The 26,674-nt window shown below is 44.5% G+C and overlaps 1 protein-coding gene across 3 annotated transcripts in view; it reads right to left on the reverse strand.

Moving 5' to 3' along the window:
• The window catches only part of LOC110533036 (disintegrin and metalloproteinase domain-containing protein 9), a 41,263-nt gene that overhangs the window by 3,620 nt on the left and 10,969 nt on the right, over positions 1–26,674 (reverse strand). For 2 of the 3 annotated variants that reach the window (XM_036988958.1, XM_036988969.1), the window contains exons 8-19: positions 26,415–26,486; positions 25,849–26,018; positions 24,168–24,258; positions 18,946–19,076; positions 16,863–17,034; positions 11,678–11,767; positions 11,245–11,440; positions 10,298–10,406; positions 8,568–8,748; positions 7,239–7,328; positions 6,809–6,914; positions 2,611–2,752 (exon numbers count right to left, since the gene is read on the reverse strand). In XM_036988958.1, the coding sequence (XP_036844853.1) occupies positions 2,611–2,752; positions 6,809–6,914; positions 7,239–7,328; positions 8,568–8,748; positions 10,298–10,406; positions 11,245–11,440; positions 11,678–11,767; positions 16,863–17,034; positions 18,946–19,076; positions 24,168–24,258; positions 25,849–26,018; positions 26,415–26,486 (1,550 nt within the window). Of the gene's footprint in view, positions 1–2,610; positions 2,753–4,245; positions 4,461–6,808; positions 6,915–7,238; positions 7,329–8,567; positions 8,749–10,297; positions 10,407–11,244; positions 11,441–11,677; positions 11,768–16,862; positions 17,035–18,945; positions 19,077–24,167; positions 24,259–25,848; positions 26,019–26,414; positions 26,487–26,674 lie in introns of those variants that run through there. The other variant, XM_036988978.1, reaches the window with a different exon arrangement.

Raw genomic sequence — 26,674 nt, forward strand, 5'->3', positions numbered from 1 at the left:
TCATAATCTAGGTGTCCATAAGCTACAGTTGAAGTGTGAAGTTTACATACACTTGGGTTGGAGTCATTAAAACTAATTTATCAACCACTCCACTAATTTCTTAGTTTGGGAAACAGCTTGGGAAATTCCAGAAAATGATGTCACGGCTTTAGAAGCTTCTGATGAGTCCTATATCAACATAACCTGAAAGGCCGCTCAGCAAGGAAGAAGCCGCTGCTCCAAAACCGCCATAGAGCCAGACTGCGGTTTGCAACTGCACATGGGGACAAAGATCGTACTTTTTGGAGAAATGTACTCTGGTCTGATGAAACGAAAATATAACTGTTTGGCCATAATGACCATCGTTATGTTTGGAGGAAAAAGGGGGAGTCTTGCAAGCCGAAGAACACCATCCCAACCGTGAAGCACGGGGGTGGCAGCATCATGTTGTGGGGGTGCTTTGCTGCAGGAGGGACTGGTGCACTTCACAAAATAGATGGCTTCATGAGGGAGGGAAATTATGTGGATATATTGAAGCAACATTTCAAGACATCAGTCAGGAAGTTAAAACTTGGTCGCAAATGGGTCTTCCAAATGGACAATGACCCCAAGCATACTTCCAAAGTTGTCACAAAACGGCTTAAGGACAAAAAAGTCAAGGTATTGGAGTGGCCATCACAAAGCCCTGACCTCAATCCCATAGAAAAATTGTGGGCAGAACTGAAAAAGCGTGTGCGAGCAAGGAGGCCTACAAACCTGACTCAGTTACACCAGCTCTGTCAGGGGGAATGGGCCAAAATTCACCCAACTTATTGTGGGAATCTTGTGGAAGGCTACCCGAAACATTTGACCGAAGTTAAACAATTTAAAGGCAATGCTACCAAATACTAATTGAGTGAATGTAAACTTCTGACCCACTGGGATTGTGATGAAAGAAATAGAAGCTGAAATAAATAATTCTCTCTACTATTATTCTGACATTTCACATTCTTAAAATAAAGTGGTGATCCTAATTGACCTAAGACAGGGAATTTTTACTAGGATTAAATGTCAGGAATTGTGAAAAACTGAGTTTAAATGTCATTTGGCTAAAGGTGTATGTAAACTTCCAACTTCAACTGTAAGTGTCCATAGCTAGGTGTCCATCCAATTAGTGATAGAATTTCAGAGGAATACTCTAGAATCCGCATTACGAAAATATGCATTTTCCCCAACAGTGGTGTTTCCAGATATATATATATATATATATATATATATATATATATATACACACACACAAACCTATATATATATAATATACTTTTTGCTGATAGAAACCAGTGCGTGATGACAGAGCACACAAAATGTACTTCTTCGCTAAAGTATTCGTGTACCGAATAAAAATGTCAACTTCAATGTTTCCACGTTTTGTTTCCATCACAGCCGTCAGGATCATTTAAAAAACATGTTTATGACTTACAAACTGTGGATGAAACCGTGGTGATAGACTGTTGATATCCACGACTGGGTTTACCCGGAGCGTGGTGATAGACTGTTTATATCCACGACTGGGTTTACCCGGAGCGTGGTGATAGACTGTTTATATCCACGACTGGGTTTACCCGGAGCGTGGTGATAGACTGTTGATATCCACGACTGGGTTTACCCGGAGCGTGGTGATAGACTGTTGATATCCACGACTGGATTTACCTGGAGCGTGGTGATAGACTGTTGATATCCACGACTGGGTTTACCCGGAGCGTGGTGATAGACTGTTTATATCCACGAGTGGGTTTACCCGGAGCGTGGTGATAGACTGTTGATATCCACGACTGGGTTTACCCGGAGCGTGGTGATAGACTGTTGATATCCACGACTGGGTTTACACAGAGCGTGGTGATAGACTGTTGATATCCACGACTGGGTTTACCCGGAGTGTCTGGAGCGTGGTGATAGACAGTGTTTACCTAGAGCGTGGTGATAGACAGTGTTTACCTAGAGCGTCCAGAGCATGGTGATAGACAGTGTTTACCTAGAGCGTCTGGAGCGTGGTGATAGACAGTGTTTACCCGGAGTGTCTGGAGTGTGGTGATAGACAGTGTTTACCTAGAGCGTCCGGAGCGTGGTGATAGACAGTGTTTACCTAGAGCGTCTGGAGCGTGGTGATAGACAGTGTTTACCCGGAGTGTCTGGAGCGTGGTGATAGACAGTGTTTACCTAGAGGGTCTGGAGCGTGGTGATAGACAGTGTTTACCTAGAGGTTCTGGAGCGTGGTGATAGACAGTGTTTACCTAGAGGGTCTGGAGCGTGGTGATAGACAGTGTTTACCTAGAGCGTCTGGAGTGTGGTGATAGACGGTGTTTACCTAGAGCGTCTGGAGTGTGGTGATAGACAGTGTTTACCTAGAGCGTGGTGATAGACAGTGTTTACCTAGAGCGCCTGGAGCGTGGTGATAGACAGTGTTTACCTAGAGCGTCTGGAGCGTGGTGATAGACAGTGTTTACCTAGAGCGCCTGGAGCGTGGTGATAGACAGTGTTTACCTAGAGCGTCTGGAGCGTGGTGATAGACAGTGTTTACCTAGAGCGTCTGGAGCGTGGTGATAGACAGTGTTTACCTAGAGCGTCTGGAGCGTGGTGATAGACAGTGTTTACCTAGAGCGTCTGGAGCGTGGTCCTTTTAGGCATCTTTCCAGGGTATCCCTTCTAAACACATAGAGCAGCACTAACACCAGCAGGACCAGGATGGGAACCACCAGCAGGAAGAAAATCAGCAGGCCGTCCCTCAGGGAATAATCTGGTAGCAGCAGAGTGATAGTTATTAGTGAAGGTCAGCAGGCCGTCCCTCAGGGAATAATCTGGTAGCAGCAGAGTGATAGTTATTAGTGAAGGTCAGCAGGCCGTCCCTCAGGGAATAATCTGGGAGCAGCAGAGTGATAGTTATTAGTGAAGGTCAGCAGGCCGTCCCTCAGGGAATAATCTGGGAGCAGCAGAGTGATAGTTATTAGTGAAAGTCAGCAGGCCGTCCCTCAGGGAATAATCTGGGAGCAGCAGAGTGATGGTTATTAGTGAAGGTCAGCAGGCCGTCCCTCAGGGAATAATCTGGGAGCAGCAGAGTGATAGTTATTAGTGAAGGTCAGCAGGCCGTCCCTCAGGGAATAATCTGGGAGCAGCAGAGTGATAGTTATTAGTGAAGGTCAGCAGGCCGTCCCTCAGGGAATAATCTGGGAGCAGCAGAGTGATGGTTATTAGTGAAGGTCAGCAGGCCGTCCCTCAGGGAATAATCTGGGAGCAGCAGAGTGATAGTTATTAGTGAAGGTCAGCAGGCCGTCCCTCAGGGAATAATCTGGGAGCAGCAGAGTGATGGTTATTAGTGAAGGTCAGCAGGCCGTCCCTCATGGAATAATCTGGGAGCAGCAGAGTGATAGTTATTAGTGAAGGTCAGCAGGCCGTCCCTCAGGGAATAATCTGGGAGCAGCAGAGTGATAGTTATTAGTGAAGGTCAGCAGGCCGTCCCTCAGGGAATAATCTGGTAGCAGCAGAGTGATAGTTATTAGTGAAGGTCAGCAGGCCGTCCCTCAGGGAATAATCTGGGAGCAGCAGAGTGATAGTTATTAGTGAAGGTCAGCAGGCCGTCCCTCAGGGAATAATCTGGGAGCAGCAGAGTGATAGTTATTAGTGAAAGTCAGCAGGCCGTCCCTCAGGGAATAATCTGGGAGCAGCAGAGTGATGGTTATTAGTGAAGGTCAGCAGGCCGTCCCTCAGGGAATAATCTGGGAGCAGCAGAGTGATGGTTATTAGTGAAGGTCAGCAGGCCGTCCCTCAGGGAATAATCTGGGAGCAGCAGAGTGATGGTTATTAGTGAAGGTCAGCAGGCCGTCCCTCAGGGAATAATCTGGTAGCAGCAGAGTGATAGTTATTAGTGAAGGTCAGCAGGCCGTCCCTCAGGGAATAATCTGGGAGCAGCAGAGTGATAGTTATTAGTGAAGGTCAGCAGGCCGTCCCTCATGGAATAATCTGGGAGCAGAAGAGTGATAGTTATTAGTGAAGGTCAGCAGGCCGTCCCTCATGGAATAATCTGGGAGCAGCAGAGTGATAGTTATTAGTGAAGGTCAGCAGGCCGTCCCTCAGGGAATAATCTGGGAGAAGCAGAGTGATAGTTATTAGTGAAGGTCAGCAGGCCGTCCCTCAGGGAATAATCTGGGAGCAGCAGAGTGATAGTTATTAGTGAAGGTCAGCAGGCTGTCCCTCAGGGAATAATCTGGGAGAAGCAGAGTGATAGTTATTAGTGAAGGTCAGCAGGCCGTCCCTCAGGGAATAATCTGGGAGCAGCAGAGTGATAGTTATTAGTGAAGGTCAGCAGGCCGTCCCTCAGGGAATAATCTGGGAGCAGCAGAGTGATAGTTATTAGTGAAGGTCAGCAGGCCGTCCCTCAGGGAATAATCTGGGAGCAAGAGAGTGATGATTATTAGTGAAGATCAGCAGGCCGTCCCTCAGGGAATAATCTGGTAGCAGCAGAGTGATAGTTATTAGTGAAGGTCAGCAGGCCGTCCCTCAGGGAATAATCTGGGAGAAGCAGAGTGATAGTTATTAGTGATGGTCAGCAGGCTGTCCCTCAGGGAATAATCTGGGAGAAGCAGAGTGATAGTTATTAGTGAAGGTCAGCAGGCCGTCCCTCAGGGAATATCTGGGAGCAGCAGAGTGATAGTTATTAGTGAAGGTAAGCAGGCCGTCCCTCAGGGAATAATCTGGGAGCAGCAGAGTGATAGTTATTAGTGAAGGTCAGCAGGCCGTCCCTCAGGGAATAATCTGGGAGCAGCAGAGTTATAGTTATTAGTGAAGGTCAGCAGGGCGTCCCTCAGGGAATAATCTGGGAGCAGCAGAGTGATAGTTATTAGTGAAGGTCAGCAGGCCGTCCCTCAGGGAATAATCTGGGAGCAGCAGAGTTATAGTTATTAGTGAAGGTCAGCAGGCCGTCCCTCAGGGAGTGAACAGCACCTGTATATAATGACAGGCAGGTAGACAGAGGAAAGGTGTGCAGTGAACAGCACCTGTCTATAATGACAGGCAGGTAGACAGAGGAAAGGTGTGCAGTGAACAGTACCTGTCTATAATGACAGGCAGGTAGACAGAGGAAAGGTGTGCAGTGAACAGTACCTGTCTATAATGACAGGCAGGTAGAGACAGGAAAGGTGTGCAGTGAAGATTACCTGTCTATAATGACAGGCAGGTAGACAGAGGAAAGGTGTGCAGTGAACAGTACCTGTCTATAATGACAGGCAGGTAGAGACAGGAAAGGTGTGCAGTGAACAGTACCTGTCTATAATGACAGGCAGGTAGACAGAGGAAAGGTGTGCAGTGAACAGTACCTGTCTATAATGACAGGCAGGTAGACAGAGGAAAGGTGTGCAGTGAACAGTACCTGTCTATAATGACAGGCAGGTAGACAGAGGAAAGGTGTGCAGTGAACAGTACCTGTCTATAATGACAGGCAGGTAGAGACAGGAAAGGTGTGCAGTGAACAGTACCTGTCTATAATGACAGGCAGGTAGACAGAGGAAAGGTGTGCAGTGAACAGTACCTGTCTATAATGACAGGCAGGTAGACAGAGGAAAGGTGTGCAGTGAACAGTACCTGTCTATAATGACAGGCAGGTAGAGACAGGAAAGGTGTGCAGTGAACAGTACCTGTCTATAATGACAGGCAGGTAGACAGAGGAAAGGTGTGCAGTGAACAGTACCTGTCTATAATGACAGGCAGGTAGACAGAGGAAAGGTGTGCAGTGAACAGTACCTGTCTATAATGACAGGCAGGTAGAGACAGGAAAGGTGTGCAGTGAACAGTACCTGTCTATAATGACAGGCAGGTAGAGACAGGAAAGGTGTGCAGTGAACAGTACCTGTCTATAATGATAGGCAGGTAGAGGGAGGAAAGGTGTGCAGTGAACAGTACCTGTCTATAATGACAGGCAGGTAGAGACAGGAAAGGTGTGCAGTGAACAGTACCTGTCTATAATGACAGGCAGGTAGACAGAGGAAAGGTGTGCAGTGAACAGTACCTGTCTATAATGACAGGCAGGTAGAGACAGGAAAGGTGTGCAGTGAACAGTACCTGTCTATAATGACAGGCAGGTAGACAGAGGAAAGGTGTGCAGTGAACAGTACCTGTCTATAATGACAGGCAGGTAGACAGAGGAAAGGTGTGCAGTGAACAGTACCTGTCTATAATGACAGGCAGGTAGAGGGAGGAAAGGTGTGCAGTGAACAGTACCTGTCTATAATGACAGGCAGGTAGACAGAGGAAAGGTGTGCAGTGAACAGTACCTGTCTATAATGACAGGCAGGTAGACAGAGGAAAGGTGTGCAGTGAACAGTACCTGTCTATAATGACAGGCAGGTAGACAGAGGAAAGGTGTGCAGTGAACAGTACCTGTCTATAATGACAGGCAGGTAGAGACAGGAAAGGTGTGCAGTGAACAGTACCTGTCTATAATGACAGGCAGGTAGACAGAGGAAAGGTGTGCAGTGAACAGTACCTGTCTATAATGACAGGCAGGTAGACAGAGGAAAGGTGTGCAGTGAACAGTACCTGTCTATAATGACAGGCAGGTAGAGACAGGAAAGGTGTGCAGTGAACAGTACCTGTCTATAATGACAGGCAGGTAGAGACAGGAAAAGTGTGCAGTGAACAGTACCTGTCTATAATGACAGGCAGGTAGACAGAGGAAAGGTGTGCAGTGAACAGTACCTGTCTATAATGACAGGCAGGTAGACAGAGGAAAGGTGTGCAGTGAACAGTACCTGTCTATAATGACAGGCAGGTAGACAGAGGAAAGGTGTGCAGTGAAGATTACCTATCTGTGCAGGCCCGCTGTCCACACTGCCCCCTCTCCCTGACTTGGCACAGTTAGGAGGTCCCCAGCCATCATTACAGTGGCAGTGGCCCTGGTTGTTACACACCTGGGGGAGATATACCAATCAATTAACTAATCAACCAGCCAATACAATAGACACTGGTCTTGACTCCCCAGAAGAGCCAATCAGATGGCCTGTATCACGTGATGTATCCAACCCCTTCTAGAGGGTGAGATCTCTCCCCAGGAGAGCCAATCAGATGGCCTGTAAAACGTGATGTACCCAACCCCTTCTAGAGGGTGAGATCTCTCCCCAGAAGAGCCAATCAGATGGCCTGTAAAACGTGATGTACCCAACCCCTTCTAGAGGGTGAGATCTCTCCCTCAGATGGCCTGTACGTGATGTATGTAGAATGAGACCTTCTCTTACCCCCCGGCTGTTACATGTGTTGTTGGCGTCACAGTGGAGGTCCACAGACAGTAGAGCTGAGGCATTCACACACTGGAAGTCAAGGCAGGCCTGGAATAAAAAGAGGGGAGTCCTGGATATTATCTCTGGATTCAAACAAACCTCCCATAGCAATATGGTTGTCCTGCCGCCTCAGTACACACCACTCGCTCTGTGGAAGAAATGGCTCAACACACACAGCACCCGCCCTGTGGAAGAAATGGCTCGACACACACACCACCCGCCCTGTGGAAGAAATGGCTCGACACACACACCACCCGCCCTGTGGAAGAAATGGCTCGACACACACACCACCCGCCCTGTGGAAGAAATGGTTCGACACACACCCCCCGCCCTGTGGAGGAAGTGGCTCAGCACACACCACCCACCCAGTGGGAGAAATGGCTCAGCACACACCACCCACCCAGTGGGAGAAATGGCTCAGCACACAACACCCGCCCTGTGGAAGAAATGGCTCAGCACACCACACACCCTGTGGAAGAAATGGATCGACGCACACCACCCGCCCTGTGGAGGAAGTGTCTCAACACACACCACCCGCCCTGTGGAGGAAGTGTCTCAACACACACCACCCGCCCTGTGGAGGAAGTGTCTCAACACACACCACCAGCCCTGTGGAAGAAATGGCTCAACACACCACCCGCCCTGTGGAAGAAATGGCTCAACACACACCACCCGCTCTGTGGAAGAAATGGCTCAACACACACCACCCGCCCTGTGGAGGAAGTGGCTCAGCACACAACACCCACCCTGTGAAAGAAATGGCTCAACACACACACCACCCACCCTGTAGAAGAAATGGCTCAGCACACACCAGCCCACCCAGTGGGAGAAATGGCTCAGCACACAACACCCGCCCTGTGGAAGAAATGGCTCAGCACACCACCCACCCTTTGGAAGAAATGGCTCGACGCACACCACCCGCCCTGTGGAGGAAGTGTCTCAACACACACCACCCGCCCTGTGGAGGAAGTGTCTCAACACACACCACCCGCCCTGTGGAGGAAATGGCTCAACACACACCACCCGCCCTGTGGAGGAAATGGCTCAACACACACCACCCGCCCTGTGGAAGAAATGGCTCAACACACACCACCCGCTCTGTGGAAGAAATGGCTCAACACACACCACCCGCCCTGTGGAAGAAATGGCTCAACACACACACCACCCGCCCTGTGGAAGAAATGGCTCGACACACACACCACCCGTCCTGTGGAGGAAGTGACATCATCTTAGAAAGACAGAAAGGGACAAAGTTGAAGACACTGAAACCAAAAATGGTAATCTTACCTTCCCCTTGGTGCAGGGACTGCCCTGGTTGACATAGGCAGGGTCCAGAACATCAGAGCCCAGGTTAAAGTCTGCGTTGACACACGAAGAACCATCGATGATCTGGTTACTGACCGATCCTCCAGGAGGAGGGTTGTTGGTGTTTACGTTAGTGCACTGTACCTTCCCACACATGGCATTACTGCAGGAACACAGTGGAGACAGGGAGGGAGTCAGTAGTAACTCTATACAGGAACACAGTGGAGACTGGGAGGGAGTCAGTAGTAACTCTATACAGGAACACAGTGGAGACAGGGAGGGAGTCAGGAGTAACACAGTGGAGACAGGGAGGGAGTCAGGAGTAACACAGTGGAGACAGGGAGGGAGTCAGGAGTAACACAGTGGAGACAGGGAGGGAGTCAGGAGTAACACAGTGGAGACAGGGAGGGAGTCAGGAGTAACACAGTGGAGACAGGGAGGGAGTCAGGAGTAACACAGTGGAGACAGGGAGGGAGTCAGGAGTAACACAGTGGAGACAGGGAGGGAGTCAGGAGTAACACAGTGGAGACAGGGAGGGAGTCAGGAGTAACACAGTGGAGACAGGGAGGGAGTCAGGAGTAACACAGTGGAGACAGGGAGGGAGTCAGGAGTAACACAGTGGAGACAGGGAGGGAGTCAGGAGTAACACAGTGGAGACAGGGAGGGAGTCAGGAGTAACACAGTGGAGACAGGGAGGGAGTCAGGAGTAACACAGTGGAGACAGGGAGGGAGTCAGGAGTAACACAGTGGAGACAGGGAGGGAGTCAGGAGTAACACAGTGGAGACAGGGAGGGAGTCAGGAGTAACACAGTGGAGACAGGGAGGAAGTCAGGAGTAACACAGTGGAGACAGGGAGGGAGTCAGGAGTAACACAGTGGAGACAGGGAGGGAGTCAGGAGTAACACAGTGGAGACAGGGAGGGAGTCAGGAGTAACACAGTGGAGACAGGGAGGGAGTCAGGAGTAACACAGTGGAGACAGGGAGGGAGTCAGGAGTAACACAGTGGAGACAGGGAGGGAGTCAGGAGTAACACAGTGGAGACAGGGAGGGAGTCAGGAGTAACACAGTGGAGACAGGGAGGGAGTCAGGAGTAACACAGTGGAGACAGGGAGGGAGTCAGGAGTAACACAGTGGAGACAGGGAGGGAGTCAGTAGTGGCTCCACACTCCGCCCCGGGGGGCTGGGGCTCCACACTCCGCCCCGGGGGGCTGGGGCTCCACACTCCGCCCCGGGGGGCTGGGGCTCCACACTCCGCCCCGGGGGGCTGGGGCTCCACACTCCGCCCCGGGGGGCTGGGGCTCCACACTCCGCCCCGGGGGCAAGAATGTGAATGTCAAAATTACAATCATGTGTTAAACAAAAAAGTGTTAAACAATTCAAAATATATTTTACAGAGCCACCCTTTGCCTTGACATTCTCTCAACCTCCCAACACTTTTTTTGGTCACTACATGATTCCATATGTGTTATTACATAGTTTTGATGTCTTCACTATTATTCTACAATGTAGAAAATATAAAAAATGAAGAAAAACCCTAGAATGAGTAGGTGTTCTAGAACCCTGGAATGAGTAGGTGTTCTAGAACCCTGGAATGAGTAGGTGTTCTAGAACACTGGAATGAGTAGGTGTTGTAAAACTTAACAGTAATGAAACATTTCCAATCTTACTTTTTCATCAATTATGAATGCCGATGACAAATTCAGATCACTTACGCCAAACTACATTTCACATAGGTCCCTGACGACGTCATGCCACAGTTCCCAAACGCATCCCCCTTTAGATTAGCCGTCTGAAAGCAGATGTCTGCTGCTTTGCTTGCACCTGGGAAGAAACATAAATCAAAACATTTAACATTTCAGACTTAAGAAATAAAAGAAGGAAAATATTAACAGTCAGGTCACAAGGTCACAGTTACTTTCTTGATTCAAATATAGAAAATAAAAATACAATCAAATATAGAAAATACAATATATAAAATAAAATATATTAAATAAAAATCTAATCAAATATATAAAATAAAAATAAAATTAAATGTATAAAATTAAAATAAAAAAGAAAATGAAAATAAAATAAAATATAGAAAATTAAAATAAAAAAGAAAATGAAAATAAAATAAAATATAGAAAATAAAAATAAAATATAGAAAATGAAAATAAAATTAAAATAAAATCAAATATAGAAAATAAAATATATAAAATAAAATATATAAAATAAAAATCAAATATATAAAATTAAAATAAAATCAAATATATAAAATTAAAATAAAATCAAATATATAAAATTAAAATAAAATATATAAAATTAAAATAAAATATATAATATAAAAATAAAATAAAATATATAAAATTAAAATAAAATATATAATATAAAAATAAAATCAAATATATAAAATTAAAATAAAATCAAATATATAAAATTAAAATAAAATCAAATATATAAAATTAAAATAAAATCAAATATATAAAATTAAAATCAAATATATAAAATTAAAATAAAATATATAATATAAAAATAAAATAAAATATATAAAATAAAATGTATAAAATAAATATAAAATATATACAATTTAAATTAAATACAATATTTAAAATAAAAATAAAATATAAAAAATAAAAATAAAATATAGAAAATAAAATATATAAATATGTTTATTTTGTACCTGTTTCAAAAAGATGTTTGCATTGGTAGTCGTAGGTCTGGCAGCGGCCCTCATAACAGTACGCCGCGTTGTTCTCACAGAGAAGCCCATCCATGATATAGAAGTCAGATGGACAGTAGGAGGTGGAGCCGTTGCAGTATTCTGGGAGGTCGCATGAGTTGACAGATCCCCTGCACGGTGTCCCTGACACGCTGATCTGAAAAAATTGGAGAGAAATTAGGCCGGAGAAACATTCATTTTCAAAATCGGTTTTCATCATTAAAATCAAAAGTTGACACCTCCCAAGTTGAAACCTCTGACGAAATAGCTCAACACAATCCTAGGCCCTCCCCCACCAACAAACTGCTTTCATTGAAAATCATTGCTTTGCTGTCCGGTTTGGGGAGCGCACCTAATCCATACGGTTTTGAAGACCGACAGCAGCTGGACTAACCTTGCAGTCCTTGCAGCAGGCTCCCTGAGCGCAGGCCGATCCCCAGGTCAACTTACAGGTGGCCGCGTCACAGCACTTATTGGTACATTCCTGCAACATCGGCAAGATTAGTAAACTTAGGCATGTCAAAAACTAAATTCTGAACCGACACATCCATGGATAACTGACCAAATTATAAAATACATGCATTGTAATTTTGAATTCTTTAAAAAGTGTTATCTATCAACCATGACAAGCTACCTGGGTCTGACATTTTTTGATGGAAAATGACTGAGGATAATATTGAACGATATTGCCACTCCTATTTTCCATATCTTCAATCTAAGCCTTACAGGAAAGTGCCCCCAGGCCTGGAGAGAAGCAAAAGTCATTCCGCTACCCAAGAATAGCAAAGCACCCTTTACTGGATCAAACAGCCAACCAATCAGCCTGTTAACAGATTAAATTAACAGATTGTGGGGGATGTTTTTTTTTAGACTTCAGTCCATCTTCTGACATTATCGGTCATAATCTGCTGTTGGAAAAACATCTGTGTTATGGCTTTACACCACTTGCTATATTGTGGATAAAGAGTTACCTGTCTAACAGAACCCAGAGGGTGTTCTTTAACGGAAGCCAACATAATCCTGGTAGAGTCAGGCATTCCCCAGGGCAGCTGTCTAGGCCCCTTGCTTTGTTCAATCTTTACTAATGAGCTGCAATTGGCTCTGAGAAAATACTGTGTACAGCAAGTGAAATCACTGCAATAAGAGCTGCAGTCAGTTTAAGAATGGGTGGCAATATAAATAAGCTGAAAGTATTTGGGACAAATCATTCACTAAACCCTTACCTCACCAAAATCTTGTAATGAATGTGGAAGTTGAGCAAGTTGAGGTGACTAAACTGCTTGTAGTAACCATAGATTGTGAACAGTCATGGTGAAAACATAGTGATACAACAGTAGCTAAGATGGGGAGAAGTCTGTCCATAATAAAGCACTGCTCTGCCTTAACAGCACTTGCAGGCCTGAGTTTTGTGGCACCTGGACTACTGTCCAGTCTTGTGGTCACGTGCCACAAAAGAAGGACATGGGAAATTACAATTGTCTCAGAACACGGCTGGCCCTTGGATGTACACGGACAGCTAACATTAATCATATGTCCTGGCTCAATGTAGAGGAGAGATTGACTTCATCACGCATACCCCACAAGACATACCACCAGAGGTCTCTTCACAGTCCCCAAGTCCAGAAAAAGACTATGGGAGGTGCACAGTACTACATAGAGCCATGACTACATGGAACTCTATTCCACAGTACTACATAGAGCCAAGACTACACGGAACTCTATTCCACAGTACTATATAGAGCCATGACTACACGGAACTCTATTCCACAGTACTATATAGAGCCATGACTACACGGAACTCTATTCCACAGTACTACATAGAGCCATGACCACACGGAACTCTTTTCCACAGTACTACATAGAGCCATGACTACACGGAACTCTATTCCACAGTACTACATAGAGCCATGACTACACGGAACTCTATTCCACAGTACAACATAGAGCCATGACTACACGGAACTCTATTCCACAGTACTACATAGAGCCATGACAACATGGAACTCTATTCCACAGTACTACATAGAGCCATGACTACATGGAACTCTATTCCACAGTACTACATAGAGCCATGACCACATGGAACTCTATTCCACAGTACTACATAGAGCCATGACTACATGGAACTCTATTCCACAGTACTACATAGAGCCATGACCACATGGAACTCTATTCCACAGTACTACATAGAGCCATGACTACATGGAACTCTATTCCACAGTACTACATAGAGCCATGACTACATGGAACTCTATTCCACAGTACTACATAGAGCCATGACTACATGGAACTCTATTCCACAGTACTACATAGAGCCATGACTACATGGAACTCTATTCCACAGTATTACATAGAGCCATGACTACATGGAACTCTATTCCACAGTATTACATAGAGCCATGACTACATGGAACTCTATTCCACAGTACTACATAGAGCCATGACTACATGGAACTCTATTCCACAGTACTACATAGAGCCATGACCACATGGAACTCTATTCCACAGTACTACATAGAGACATGACCACATGGAACTCTATTCCACAGTACTACATAGAGACATGACCACATGGAACTCTATTCCACAGTACTACATAGAGCCATGACCACATGGAACTCTATTCCACAGTACTACATAGAGCCATGACTACATGGAACTCTATTCCACAGTACTACATAGAGCCATGACTACATGGAACTCTATTCCACAGTACTACATAGAGCCATGACTACATGGAACTCTATTCCACAGTACTACATAGAGCCATGACTACATGGAACTCTATTCCACAGTACTACATAGAGCCATGACTACATGGAACTCTATTCCACAGTACTACATAGAGCCATGACTACATGGAACTCTATTCCACAGTACTACATAGAGCCATGACTACATGGAACTCTATTCCACAGTACTACATAGAGCCATGACTACATGGAACTCTATTCCACAGTACTACATAGAGCCATGACTACATGGAACTCTATTCCACAGTACTACATAGAGCCATGACTACATGGAACTCTATTCCACAGTACTACATAGAGCCATGACTACATGGAACTCTATTCCACAGTACTACATAGAGCCATGACTACATGGAACTCTATTCCACAGTACTACATAGAGCCATGACTACATGGAACTCTATTCCACAGTACTACATAGAGCCATGACTACATGGAACTCTATTCCACAGTACTACATAGAGCCATGACTACATGGAACTCTATTCCACAGTACTACATAGAGCCATGACCACACGGAACTCTATTCCACAGTACTACATAGAGCCATGACCACACGGAACTCTATTCCACAGTACTAAATAGAGCCCTGACTACACGGAACTCTATTCCACAGTACTACATAGAGCCATGACTACACGGAACTCTATTCCACAGTACTACATAGAGACATGACTACACGGAACTCTATTCCACAGTACTACATAGAGACATGACTACACGGAACTCTATTCCACAGTACTACATAGAGACATGACTACACGGAACTCTATTCCACAGTACTACATAGAGACATGACTACACGGAACTCTATTCCACAGTACTACATAGAGCCATGACTACACGGAACTCTATTCCACAGTACTACATAGAGCCATGACTACACGGAACTCTATTCCACAGTACTACATAGAGCCATGACTACACGGAACTCTATTCCACAGTACTACATAGAGCCATGACTACACGGAACTCTATTCCACAGTACTACATAGAGCCATGACTACACGGAACTCTATTCCACAGTACTACATAGAGACATGACTACACGGAACTCTATTCCACAGTACTACATAGAGCCATGACTACACGGAACTCTATTCCACAGTACTACATAGAGCCATGACTACATGGAACTCTATTCCACAGTACTACATAGAGCCATGACTACACGGAACTCTATTCCACAGTACTACATAGAGCCATGACTACATGGAACTCTATTCCACAGTACTACATAGAGCCATGACTACATGGAACTCTATTCCACAGTACTACATAGAGCCATGACTACATGGAACTCTATTCCACAGTACTACATAGAGCCATGACTACATGGAACTCTATTCCACAGTACTACATAGAGCCATGACTACATGGAACTCTATTCCACAGTACTACATAGAGCCATGACTACATGGAACTCTATTCCACAGTACTACATAGAGCCATGACTACATGGAACTCTATTCCACAGTACTACATAGAGCCATGACTACATGGAACTCTATTCCACAGTACTACATAGAGCCATGACTACATGGAACTCTATTCCACAGTACTACATAGAGCCATGACTACATGGAACTCTATTCCACAGTACTACATAGAGCCATGACTACATGGAACTCTATTCCACAGTACTACATAGAGCCATGACTACATGGAACTCTATTCCACAGTACTACATAGAGACATGACTACATGGAACTCTATTCCACAGTACTACATAGAGCCATGACTACATGGAACTCTATTCCACAGTACTACATAGAGCCATGACTACATGGAACTCTATTCCACAGTACTACATAGAGCCATGACTACATGGAACTCTATTCCACAGTACTACATAGAGCCATGACTACATGGAACTCTATTCCACAGTACTACATAGAGCCATGACTACATGGAACTCTATTCCACATCAGGTAACTGATGCAGCAGGAGAATCAGATTGGTTTTTAAACAGGCAAAAATGAACCTTATGAAACAGTGGGACAGGGAGGACACACACACTTTGTACTGTAAAGTAGTGGCCTTAGAGAACACACATGTGTTGTGAAATCTGTTGAAATGTAAATGTTTAATTATATTTAACTGCCTTAATGTTGTTGGACCTCAGGTACAGTAGCTGCTGCCTTGGCAGGAACTAATGGGGATCCATAATAAACCTAAGGAAGAGTAGCTGCTGCCTTGGCAGGAACTAATGGGGATCCATAATAAACCCCAGGAAGAGTAGCTGCTGCCTTGACAGAACTAATGGGGATCCATAATAAACCCCAGGAAGAGTAGCTGCTGCCATGGCAGGAACTAATGGGGATCCTTAATAAACCCCAGGAAGAGTAGCTGCTGCCTTGACAGAACTAATGGGGATCCATAATAAACCCCAGGAAGAGTAGCTGCTGCCTTGGCAGGAACTAATGGGGATCCATAATAAACCCCAGGAAGAGTAGCTGCTGCCTTGGCAGGAACTAATGGGGATCCATAATAAACCCCAGGAAGAGTAGCTGCTGCCTTGGCAGGAACTAATGGGGATCCTTAATGAATCCAAAATACAACACTCAGTCAAAGCTCCCATTTACACAAAGTAACATTAGAAATATTATATATATTAGAAAAATCATTCTGAATCAATTATAAATCATCAATCAATGGGTGAATGAATCAACGAATCAAGCATAACAGAAAGCCATTCAATAGGTAACTTTGTCTCACTAGTATCATGGGTGAGGCACCACGTCGACAGGACAGACAGGAAGACAGGTAAGGACTGACAGGAAGACAGGTAAGGACAGACAGGAAGACAGGTGAGTCAGACAGTACCTGGGGTGTTCCACAGTCACAGTCCTCTCCTTCCTCTAACATTCCGTTGCCACATTTACCCACAGAGACGATGTTGGACTGGGAGGGCTGGTTCAACAGACACACCCCTCCTCCACGCAGGACCAGGCGCTCAAAGTCAGAGGCACTACAGTCACTGAAGAGGGTGGATCCACTGGGGAGGGGAAGACAGACAACGCTGTACATGAATACCACACCGATGGAATCAATCAAATCAGTCACAATCAATGACCCCATTTCTATGAGACATACACTTATCAATATGGACAAAAGTGTGTGGATTCCTGCTCGTCAAACATCTCATTCCAAAACCATGGGCATTAATATGGAGTTGGTCCCCCTTTGCTGCTATAACAGCCTCCACTCTTCTGGGAAGACTTTCCACTAGATGTTGGAACATTGCTGCTATAACAGCCTCCACTCTTCTGGGAAGGCTTTCCACTAGATGTTGGAACATTGCTGCTATAACAGCCTCCACTGTCCTGGGAAAGCTTTCCACTAGATGTTGGAACATTGCTGCTATAACAGCCTCCACTCTTCTGGGAAGGCTTTCCACTAGATGTTGGAACATTGTATGTACTTGCTTCCATTCAGCCACAAGAGCATTAGTGAGGTCAGGCACTGATTTTGGATGATTAGGCCTGGCTCACAGTCGGCTTGATTCGTTTCAATTCATTCCAAAGGTGATCGATGGGGTTGAGGTCAGGGCTCTGTGCAGGCGAGTCAAGTTCTTCCACACAGATCTCGATAAATCATTTTTGTATGGAACTCGCTTTGTGCACGGGGGCATTGTCATGCTGAAACAGGAAATGGCCTTCCCCAAACTGTTGCCACAAAGTTGGAAGTACAGAATCATCTAGAATGTCATTGTATGCTGTAGCGTTAAGATTTCCCTTCACTGGAACTAAGGGGCCCGAACCATGAAAAACAGCCCCAGTCCATTATTCCTCCTCCACCAAACTTTACAGTTGGCACTATGCATTGGGGCAGGTAGCGTTCTCCTGGCACCAAACCCAGATTTGTCCGTCAGACTGCCAGATGGAAAAGCGTGATTCAGAGAACGCATTTCTACTGCTCCAGAGTCCAACGGTGGTGAGCTCCACACCACTCCAGCCGACGCTTGGCATTGTGCATGGTGATCTTAGGCTTGTGTGCGGCTGCTCAGCCATGGAAACTCATTTCATGAAGCTCTTGATGAACAGTTCTTGTGCTGACGTTGCTTCCAGAGGCAATTGGGAACTCTGTAATGAGTGTCGCAAACGAGGACAGACGATATTTACGCTCTACTTGTCCCAGCACTCTGCGGTCCCGTTCTGGCAGCTTGTATGGCCTACAACTTCGTGGCTGAGCAGTTGTTGCTCCTAGACGTTTCCTCTTCACAATAACAGCACTTACAGTTGACCGGGGGGCAGCTCTAGCAGGGCAGAAACCTTTCCAACTGTCTTGTTGGAAAGGTGGCATCCTATGACGGTGCCACGTTGAAAGTCACTGAGCTCTTCAGTATGGGGCCATTCTACTGCCAATGTTTGTCTATGGAGATTGCATGGCGGTGTGCTAGATTTTATACACTTGTCAGCAATGGGTGTGGGCCCGAATGAACCAGATCCACTAATTTGAAGGGGTGTCCACATACTTTTGTATATATAGTGGGGCGGCAGGGTAGCCTAGTGGTTAGAGCGTTGGACTAGTAACCGAAAGGTTGCAAGTTCAAACCCCCGAGCTGACAAGGTACAAATCTGTCGTTCTGCCCCTGAACAGGCAGTTAACCCACTGTTCCTAGGCCGTCATTGAAAATAAGAATTTGTTCTTAACTGACTTGCCGAGTTAAATAAAGGTGAAATAAAATAAAAAAATTCACTCAGCAGGTGAGTGTAAATAATGTTGACCAATACAGTGGCAACCTTACAGTTAATATATATAATATATAATATACAATATAGTTCAACAAACAGGTTGAAGAGCAGATGGCCTCTGAAAAAGACAACGCTCAGGAAAAGGGTCAAAATAAAAGGAGAATGTTGCTTTAGGGTTTTTTGTGGCGATGACAGTCGAGGCCAGTACTTACGTTGCCGATGCAGCCATGATACAGCTCCCTCCATTACAGCTACACCGGCTGTCGTCGTGATTCATGCCCAGGTTATGGCCCATCTCGTGGGCCACGACAGTAGAGACGTAGCCCAGACCGTCACCACTATACTGTGGAGATAGAAGACCACATGCTGTTCAGATGTGGAATGGTTAAATATAAATATATATATATATATATATATATATATGTTTAAAGGAGAAAATGACAATTGATTTAAACCAAAAACCCAAATGGAGTTGGGAAAAACCCCTCTGAATACTATAAATGTTAGCAGGAGCCTTTGGAACATGGTGTTACACACGGTACATTACCACACGAAGAAGAATCTGTGGAATGACACAAACACACTGTGCTTCGTCATCGTGGACTGGTTTCACCTGTTTACATTTGCATAGCAGATTAACTCCTGTGATGCGTCCCAAATGGCACCCTATTCCCTATATAGTGCACTACTTTAGACCAGAGCTCTATAGAACCCTATTCCCTATATAGTACACTACTTTAGACCAGAGCCCTATAGAACCCTATTCCCTATATAGTGCACTACTTTAGACCAGAGCCCTATAGAACCCTATTTATTTTATAGTGCACTACTTTAGACCAGAGCCCTATAGAACCCTATTCCCTATATAGTGCACTACTTTAGACCAGGGCCCTATAGAACCCTATTTATTTTATAGTGCACTACTTTAGACCAGGGCCCTATAGAACCCTATTTATTTTATAGTGCACTACTGTTGATCAAGGCTCCGGGTAAAAAAGTAGTGTTTAAAAGGGGAATAGGGTGCGATTCGATAGGGTGCCATGCGATAGGGTGCCATTTGTGAAGCAGACCAATAGGATGCCATTTGGGAGGAAGTCATGGTGTGTCTGAGAACAAACTGCACTATTGTCTTCTACATTGACTGACTCATGAATAATCTAGACCTATCAGGTGGCTGACACAACCTCACAACACTAACAACCACAGCCTCAGACGGTACTAGCTGGCTAGGTTACTATCTGATTCATGAATAATCTAGACCTATCAGGTGGCTGACACAACCTCACAACACTAACAACCACAGCCTCAGACGGTACTAGCTGGCTAGGTTACTATCTGACTCATGAATAATCTAGACCTATCAGGTGGCTGACACAACCTCACAACACTAACAACCACAGCCTCAGACGGTACTAGCTGGCTAGGTTACTATCTGACTCATGAATAATCTAGACCTATCAGGTGGCTGACACAACCTCACAACACTAACAACCACAGCCTCAGACGGTACTAGCTGGCTAGGTTACTATCTGACTCATGAATAATCTAGACCTATCAGGTGGCTGACACAACCTCACAACACTAACAACCACAGCCGGTACTAGCTGGCTAGGTTACTATCTGACTCATGAATAATCTAGACCTATCAGGTGGCTGACACAACCTCACAACACTAACAACCACAGCCTCAGACGGTACTAGCTGGCTAGGTTACTATCTGACTCATGAATAATCTAGACCTATCAGGTGGCTGACACAACCTCACAACACTAACAACCACAGCCTCAGACGGTACTAGCTGGCTAGGTTACTATCTGACTCATGAATAATCTAGACCTATCAGGTGGCTGACACAACCTCACAACACTAACAACCACAGCCGGTACTAGCTGGCTAGGTTACTATCTGACTCATGAATAATCTAGACCTATCAGGTGGCTGACACAACCTCACAACACTAACACCCACAGCCTCAGACGGTACTAGCTGGCTAGGTTACAATGATTAGTCTGCTAGGCGTTAGGGTCCTGGCTAGGTTACAATGATTAGTCTGCTAGGTGTTAGGGTCCTGTCTAGGTTACAATGATTAGACTACTAGGTGTTAGGGTCCTGTCTAGGTTACAATGATTAGACTACTAGGTGTTAGGGTCCTGTCTCTGGCTAGGTTACAATGATTAGACTACTAGGTGTTAGGGTCCTGTCTCTGGCTAGGTTACAATGATTAGTCTGCTAGGTGTTAGGGTCCTGTCTAGGTTACAATGATTAGTCTACTAGGTGTTAGGGTCCTGTCTCTGGCTAGGTTACAATGATTCGTCTGCTAGGTGTTAGGGTCCTGTCTCTGGCTAGGTTACAATGATTAGACTACTAGGTGTTAGGGTCCTGTCTCTGGCTAGGTTACAATGATTAGACTACTAGGTGTTAGGGTCCTGTCTCTGGCTAGGTTACAATGATTAGTCTACTAGGTGTTAGGGTCCTGTCTAGGTTACAATGATTAGTCTGCTAGGGGTTAGGGTCCTGGCTAGGTTACAATGATTAGTCTGCTAGGTGTTAGGGTCCTGTCTAGGTTACAATGATTAGACTACTAGGTGTTAGGGTCCTGTCTAGGTTACAATGATTAGACTACTAGGTGTTAGGGTCCTGTCTCTGTCTAGGTTACACTGATTAGTCTGCTAGGTGTTAGGGTCCTGTCTAGGTTATAATGATTAGTCTACTAGGTGTTAGGGTCCTGTCTAGGTTACACTGATTAGTCTACTAGGTGTTAGGGTCCTGTCTAGGTTACACTGATTAGTCTACTAGGTGTTAGGGTCCTGTCTAGGTTACACTGATTAGTCTGCTAGGTGTTAGGGTCCTGTCTAGGTTATAATGATTAGTCTACTAGGTGTTAGGGTCCTGTCTAGGTTACACTGATTAGTCTACTAGGTGTTAGGGTCCTGTCTAGGTTACACTGATTAGTCTACTAGGTGTTAGGGTCCTGTCTAGGTTACACTGATTAGTCTACTAGGTGTTAGGGTCCTGTCTAGGTTACACTGATTAGTCTACTAGGTGTTAGGGTCCTGTCTAGGTTACAATGCTTAGTCTGCTAGGTGTTAGGGTCCTGTCTCTGGCTAGGTTACAATGCTTAGTCTGCTAGGTGTTAGGGTCCTGTCTCTGGCTAGGTTACAATGATTAATCTGCTACATACCTAATGATACTACATACCTACCGGTGAATACTACATACCTACTGATGAATACTACATACCTACCGGTGAATACTACATACCTACTGATGAATACTACATACCTACTGATGAATACTACATACCTACTGGTGAATACTACATACCTACTGATGAATACTACATACCTACTGATGAATACTACATACCTACTGGTGAATACTACATACCTACTGGTGAATACTACATACCTACTGATGAATACTACATACCTACTGATGAATACTACATACCTACTGGTGAATACTACATACCTACTGATGAATACTACATACCCACCGATGAATACTACATACCTACTGATGAATACTATATACCTACTGATGAATACTACATACCTACCGGTGAATACTACATACCTACTGATGAATACTACATACCTACTGATGAATACTACATACCTACCGGTGAATACTACACCTAATGGTGAATACTACATACCTACTGATGAATACTACATACCTACTGATGAATACTATATACCTAATGGTGAATACTACACCTAATAGTGAATACTACACCTAATGGTGAATACTACACCTAATGGTGAATACTACATACCTACTGATGAATACTACATACCTACTGATGAATACTACATACCTACTGATGAATACTATATACCTACTGATGAATACTACATACCTAATGGTGAATACTACACCTAATGGTGAATACTACATACCTACCGATGAATACTATATACCTAATGGTGAATACTATATACCTACCGATGAATACTACATACCTACCGATGAATACTACATACCTACCGATGAATACTACATACCTACCGATGAATACTACATACCTACTGATGAATACTACATACCTACTGATGAATACTACATACCTAATGGTGAATACTACATACCTACTGATGAATACTACATACCTACTGATGAATACTACATACCTACTGATGAATACTACATACCTACTGATGAATACTACACCTAATGGTGAATACTACATACCTACTGATGAATACTACATACCTACTGATGAATACTACATACCTACTGATGAATACTACATACCTACTGATGAATACTACATACCTACTGATGAATACTACATACCTACTGATGAATACTATATACCTAAATGGTGAATACTACATACCTACCGATGAATACTACATACCTAATGGTGAATACTACATACCTACCGATGAATACTACATACCTACTGATGAATACTACATACCTACTGATGAATACTATATACCTACCGATGAATACTACATACCTACCGATGAATACTACATACCTAATGGTGAATACTACATACCTACCGATGAATACTACATACCTACTGATGAATACTACATACCTACTGATGAATACCTAGATACCTACCGATGAATACTACATACCTACTGGTGAATACTACATACCTACTGATGAATACTACATACCTACCGATGAATACTACATACCTACCGATGAATACTACATACCTACTGATGAATACTACATACCTACTGGTGAATACTACATACCTACTGATGAATACTACATACCCACCGATGAATACTACATACCTACTGATGAATACTATATACCTACTGATGAATACTACATACCTACTGATGAATACTACATACCTACTGATGAATACTATATACCTACTGATGAATACTACATACCTACTGATGAATACTACATACCTACTGATGAATACTACATACCTACTGATGAATACTACATACCTACTGATGAATACTATATACCTAATGGTGAATACTACACCTAATAGTGAATACTACACCTAATGGTGAATACTACACCTAATGGTGAATACTACATACCTACTGATGAATACTACATACCTACTGATGAATACTATATACCTAATGGTGAATACTACATACCTACCGATGAATACTACATACCTACCGATGAATACTACATACCTACCGATGAATACTACATACCTACCGATGAATACTACATACCTACCGATGAATACTACATACCTACTGATGAATACTACACCTAATGGTGAATACTACATACCTACTGATGAATACTACATACCTACTGATGAATACTACATACCTACTGATGAATACTACATACCTACTGATGAATACTACATACCTACTGATGAATACTACATACCTACTGATGAATACTACATACCTACTGATGAATACTACACCTAATGGTGAATACTACATGAAGCTTAGGACCCAAACCTATCACTACTAACCACATTGATTCCTCCAGCTGTGGCCATCGAACACACTGTGCCCACGAACGCCATGCCCAGGATCCCTCCTGCATACGCTCCCGCCAGACCACTGGGGAAACAGGGAGAGAAAAACATTACAGGACAAAGATGATCAACTAACAGACCACTGGGGAAACATGGGACACCAGGTGGGGGATTCACCTCTAATCAGGGCCTGATTTAGACCTGGGACACCAGGTGGGTGATTCCCCTCTAATCAGGGCCTGATTTAGACCTGGGACACCAGGTGGGTGATTCCCCTCTAATCAGGGCCTGATTTAGACCTGGGACACCAGGTGGGTGATTCCCCTCTAATCAGGGCCTGATTTAGACCTGGGACACCAGGTGGGTCATTCCCATCTAATCAGGGCCTGATTTAGACCTGGGACACCAGGTGGGGTGATATTAATGATCAGGGCCTGATTTAGACCTGAGACAGCAGGTGGGTGATTCCCCTCTCTAATCAGGGCCTGATTTAGACCTGGGACACCAGGTGGGGTGATATTAACGATCAGGACCTGATTTAGACCTGGGACACCAGGTGGGGTGATATTAACGATCAGGGCCTGATTTAGACCTGAGACAGCAGGTGGGTGATTCCCCTCTCTAATCAGGGCCTGATTTAGACCTGGGACGCCAGGTGGGTGATTCCCCTCTCAAATCAGGGCCTGATTTAGACCTGGGACACCAGGTGGGGTGATAATAATGATCAGGGCCTGATTTAGACCTGAGACAGCAGGTGGGTGATTCCCCTCTTTAATCAGGGCCTGATTTAGACCTGAGACAGCAGGTGGGTGATTCCCCTCTCTAATCAGGGCCTGATTTAGACCTGGGACACCAGGTGGGGTGATATTAACGATCAGGGCCTGATTTAGACCTGGGACACCAGGTGGGTGATTCCCATTTCTAATCAGGGACTGATTTAGACCTGGGACACCAGGTGGGTGATTCCCCTCTAATCAGGGCCTGATTTAGACCTGGGACACCAGGTGGGCGATTCCCCTCTAATCAGGGCCTGATTTAGACCTGGGACACCAGGTGGGGTGATATTAATGATCAGGGCCTGATTTAGACCTGGGACACCAGGTGGGGTGATATTAATGATCAGGGACTGATTTAGACCTGGGACACCAGGTGGGTGATATATTCACTATCAGGTAGAGGAGAAAACCAGCAGTGGTCCGGACCTCGTAGGGTTTAAGATGATCGGGTATCGGGAACACAATTTAAACATCTATCAACTAGTCATTGTTATGCAGCGACTGGAGACAACCTGCTCAGTATTATAGACGAACACATGATAGATAGCCTGTCTTCAGATGTTAATCACAGACCTGACTAACGACTATATACACCAGAGGTATTCAAATATTAAAACAGACTATATACACCAGAGGTATTCAAATCTTAAAACGGAACCATTTTATTTTTAAAGGAGACAAACGTAATTAAAATATACTGACATATGCAAATATCTAACACAACAGAATATACCACTTAGCAGACAGTTTTTTTCCAAAGCCACGTACATACTGGAGTGACTGTATGCATTGTTAATATGTGTACAAGTGATCACTATGGGAACTGAACCCACGAACCTATCAGGCATCATTCTCTTACCAACTGAGCCAATCAGAACCATTACATCTCTTCCACTCACACAATTAGCTGTGCGTCATCATGCCTGATCCGCGGTAGCAGTACTGTCTTCCTCCACTTGACGAACAGTCCCAACACGTCCCCCGCAGAGCCTTCCACACTGAAGGGGTTGGCTTCCTTAAAGATCTCCAGGCCTACCAGCACCACGCGGATATTCAGCCTCTTATAGTACTGGAGACGAATACAGAACAATACAGAGTAAATATATCACATCATGCTAATTATTTACAGACAACAACAGATATACAGCCACATAGTCTAGCACCCTCAAATTCAAATGTGGACCCGGTAGCTGACCTGTTGCACCCTATATAAAACTACTGTAATTATTAGAGCTCATTGTAGCCTTATGTCTCAATGAGGATGAAGAGGATTAAGGAAGTACATTTCAGTGTAACATTGTTGAGAGAGAGACAGAGACAGAGACAGAGACAGACAGAGAGACCGAGAGAGACAGAGAGAGACAGAGAGAGACAGAGAGAGACAGACAGAGACAGAGAGACAGACAGAGAGAGAGAGACACAGAGAGACAGAGACAGAGACAGAGAGAGAGAGAGATGTTGTCACCCCATCCAGCAGATTGGCTAGTTCCACCATCTCCTCTCGCACCGCTGTCTCGTTCTTCTTCTTGTAGGTGTACTGTGGTCATGGTCAGAAGGAGGCAGAACTCAGTCAGCTGATCATCAACATTCTAATATAACCTAGTAGCATTAACTTACGATTATACATGAGGCAAGTGGTTCTGAAACCTCTCCTCGAGGACCCTCAGACATTTTAACAATTGTGTTGTAGCCCTGAACTATCTTACCTTATTGACCTATTGAAAA

This window comes from Oncorhynchus mykiss, chromosome 1, assembly GCF_013265735.2.
Source record: "Oncorhynchus mykiss isolate Arlee chromosome 1, USDA_OmykA_1.1, whole genome shotgun sequence".
Lineage (NCBI taxonomy): Eukaryota > Metazoa > Chordata > Actinopteri > Salmoniformes > Salmonidae > Oncorhynchus > Oncorhynchus mykiss.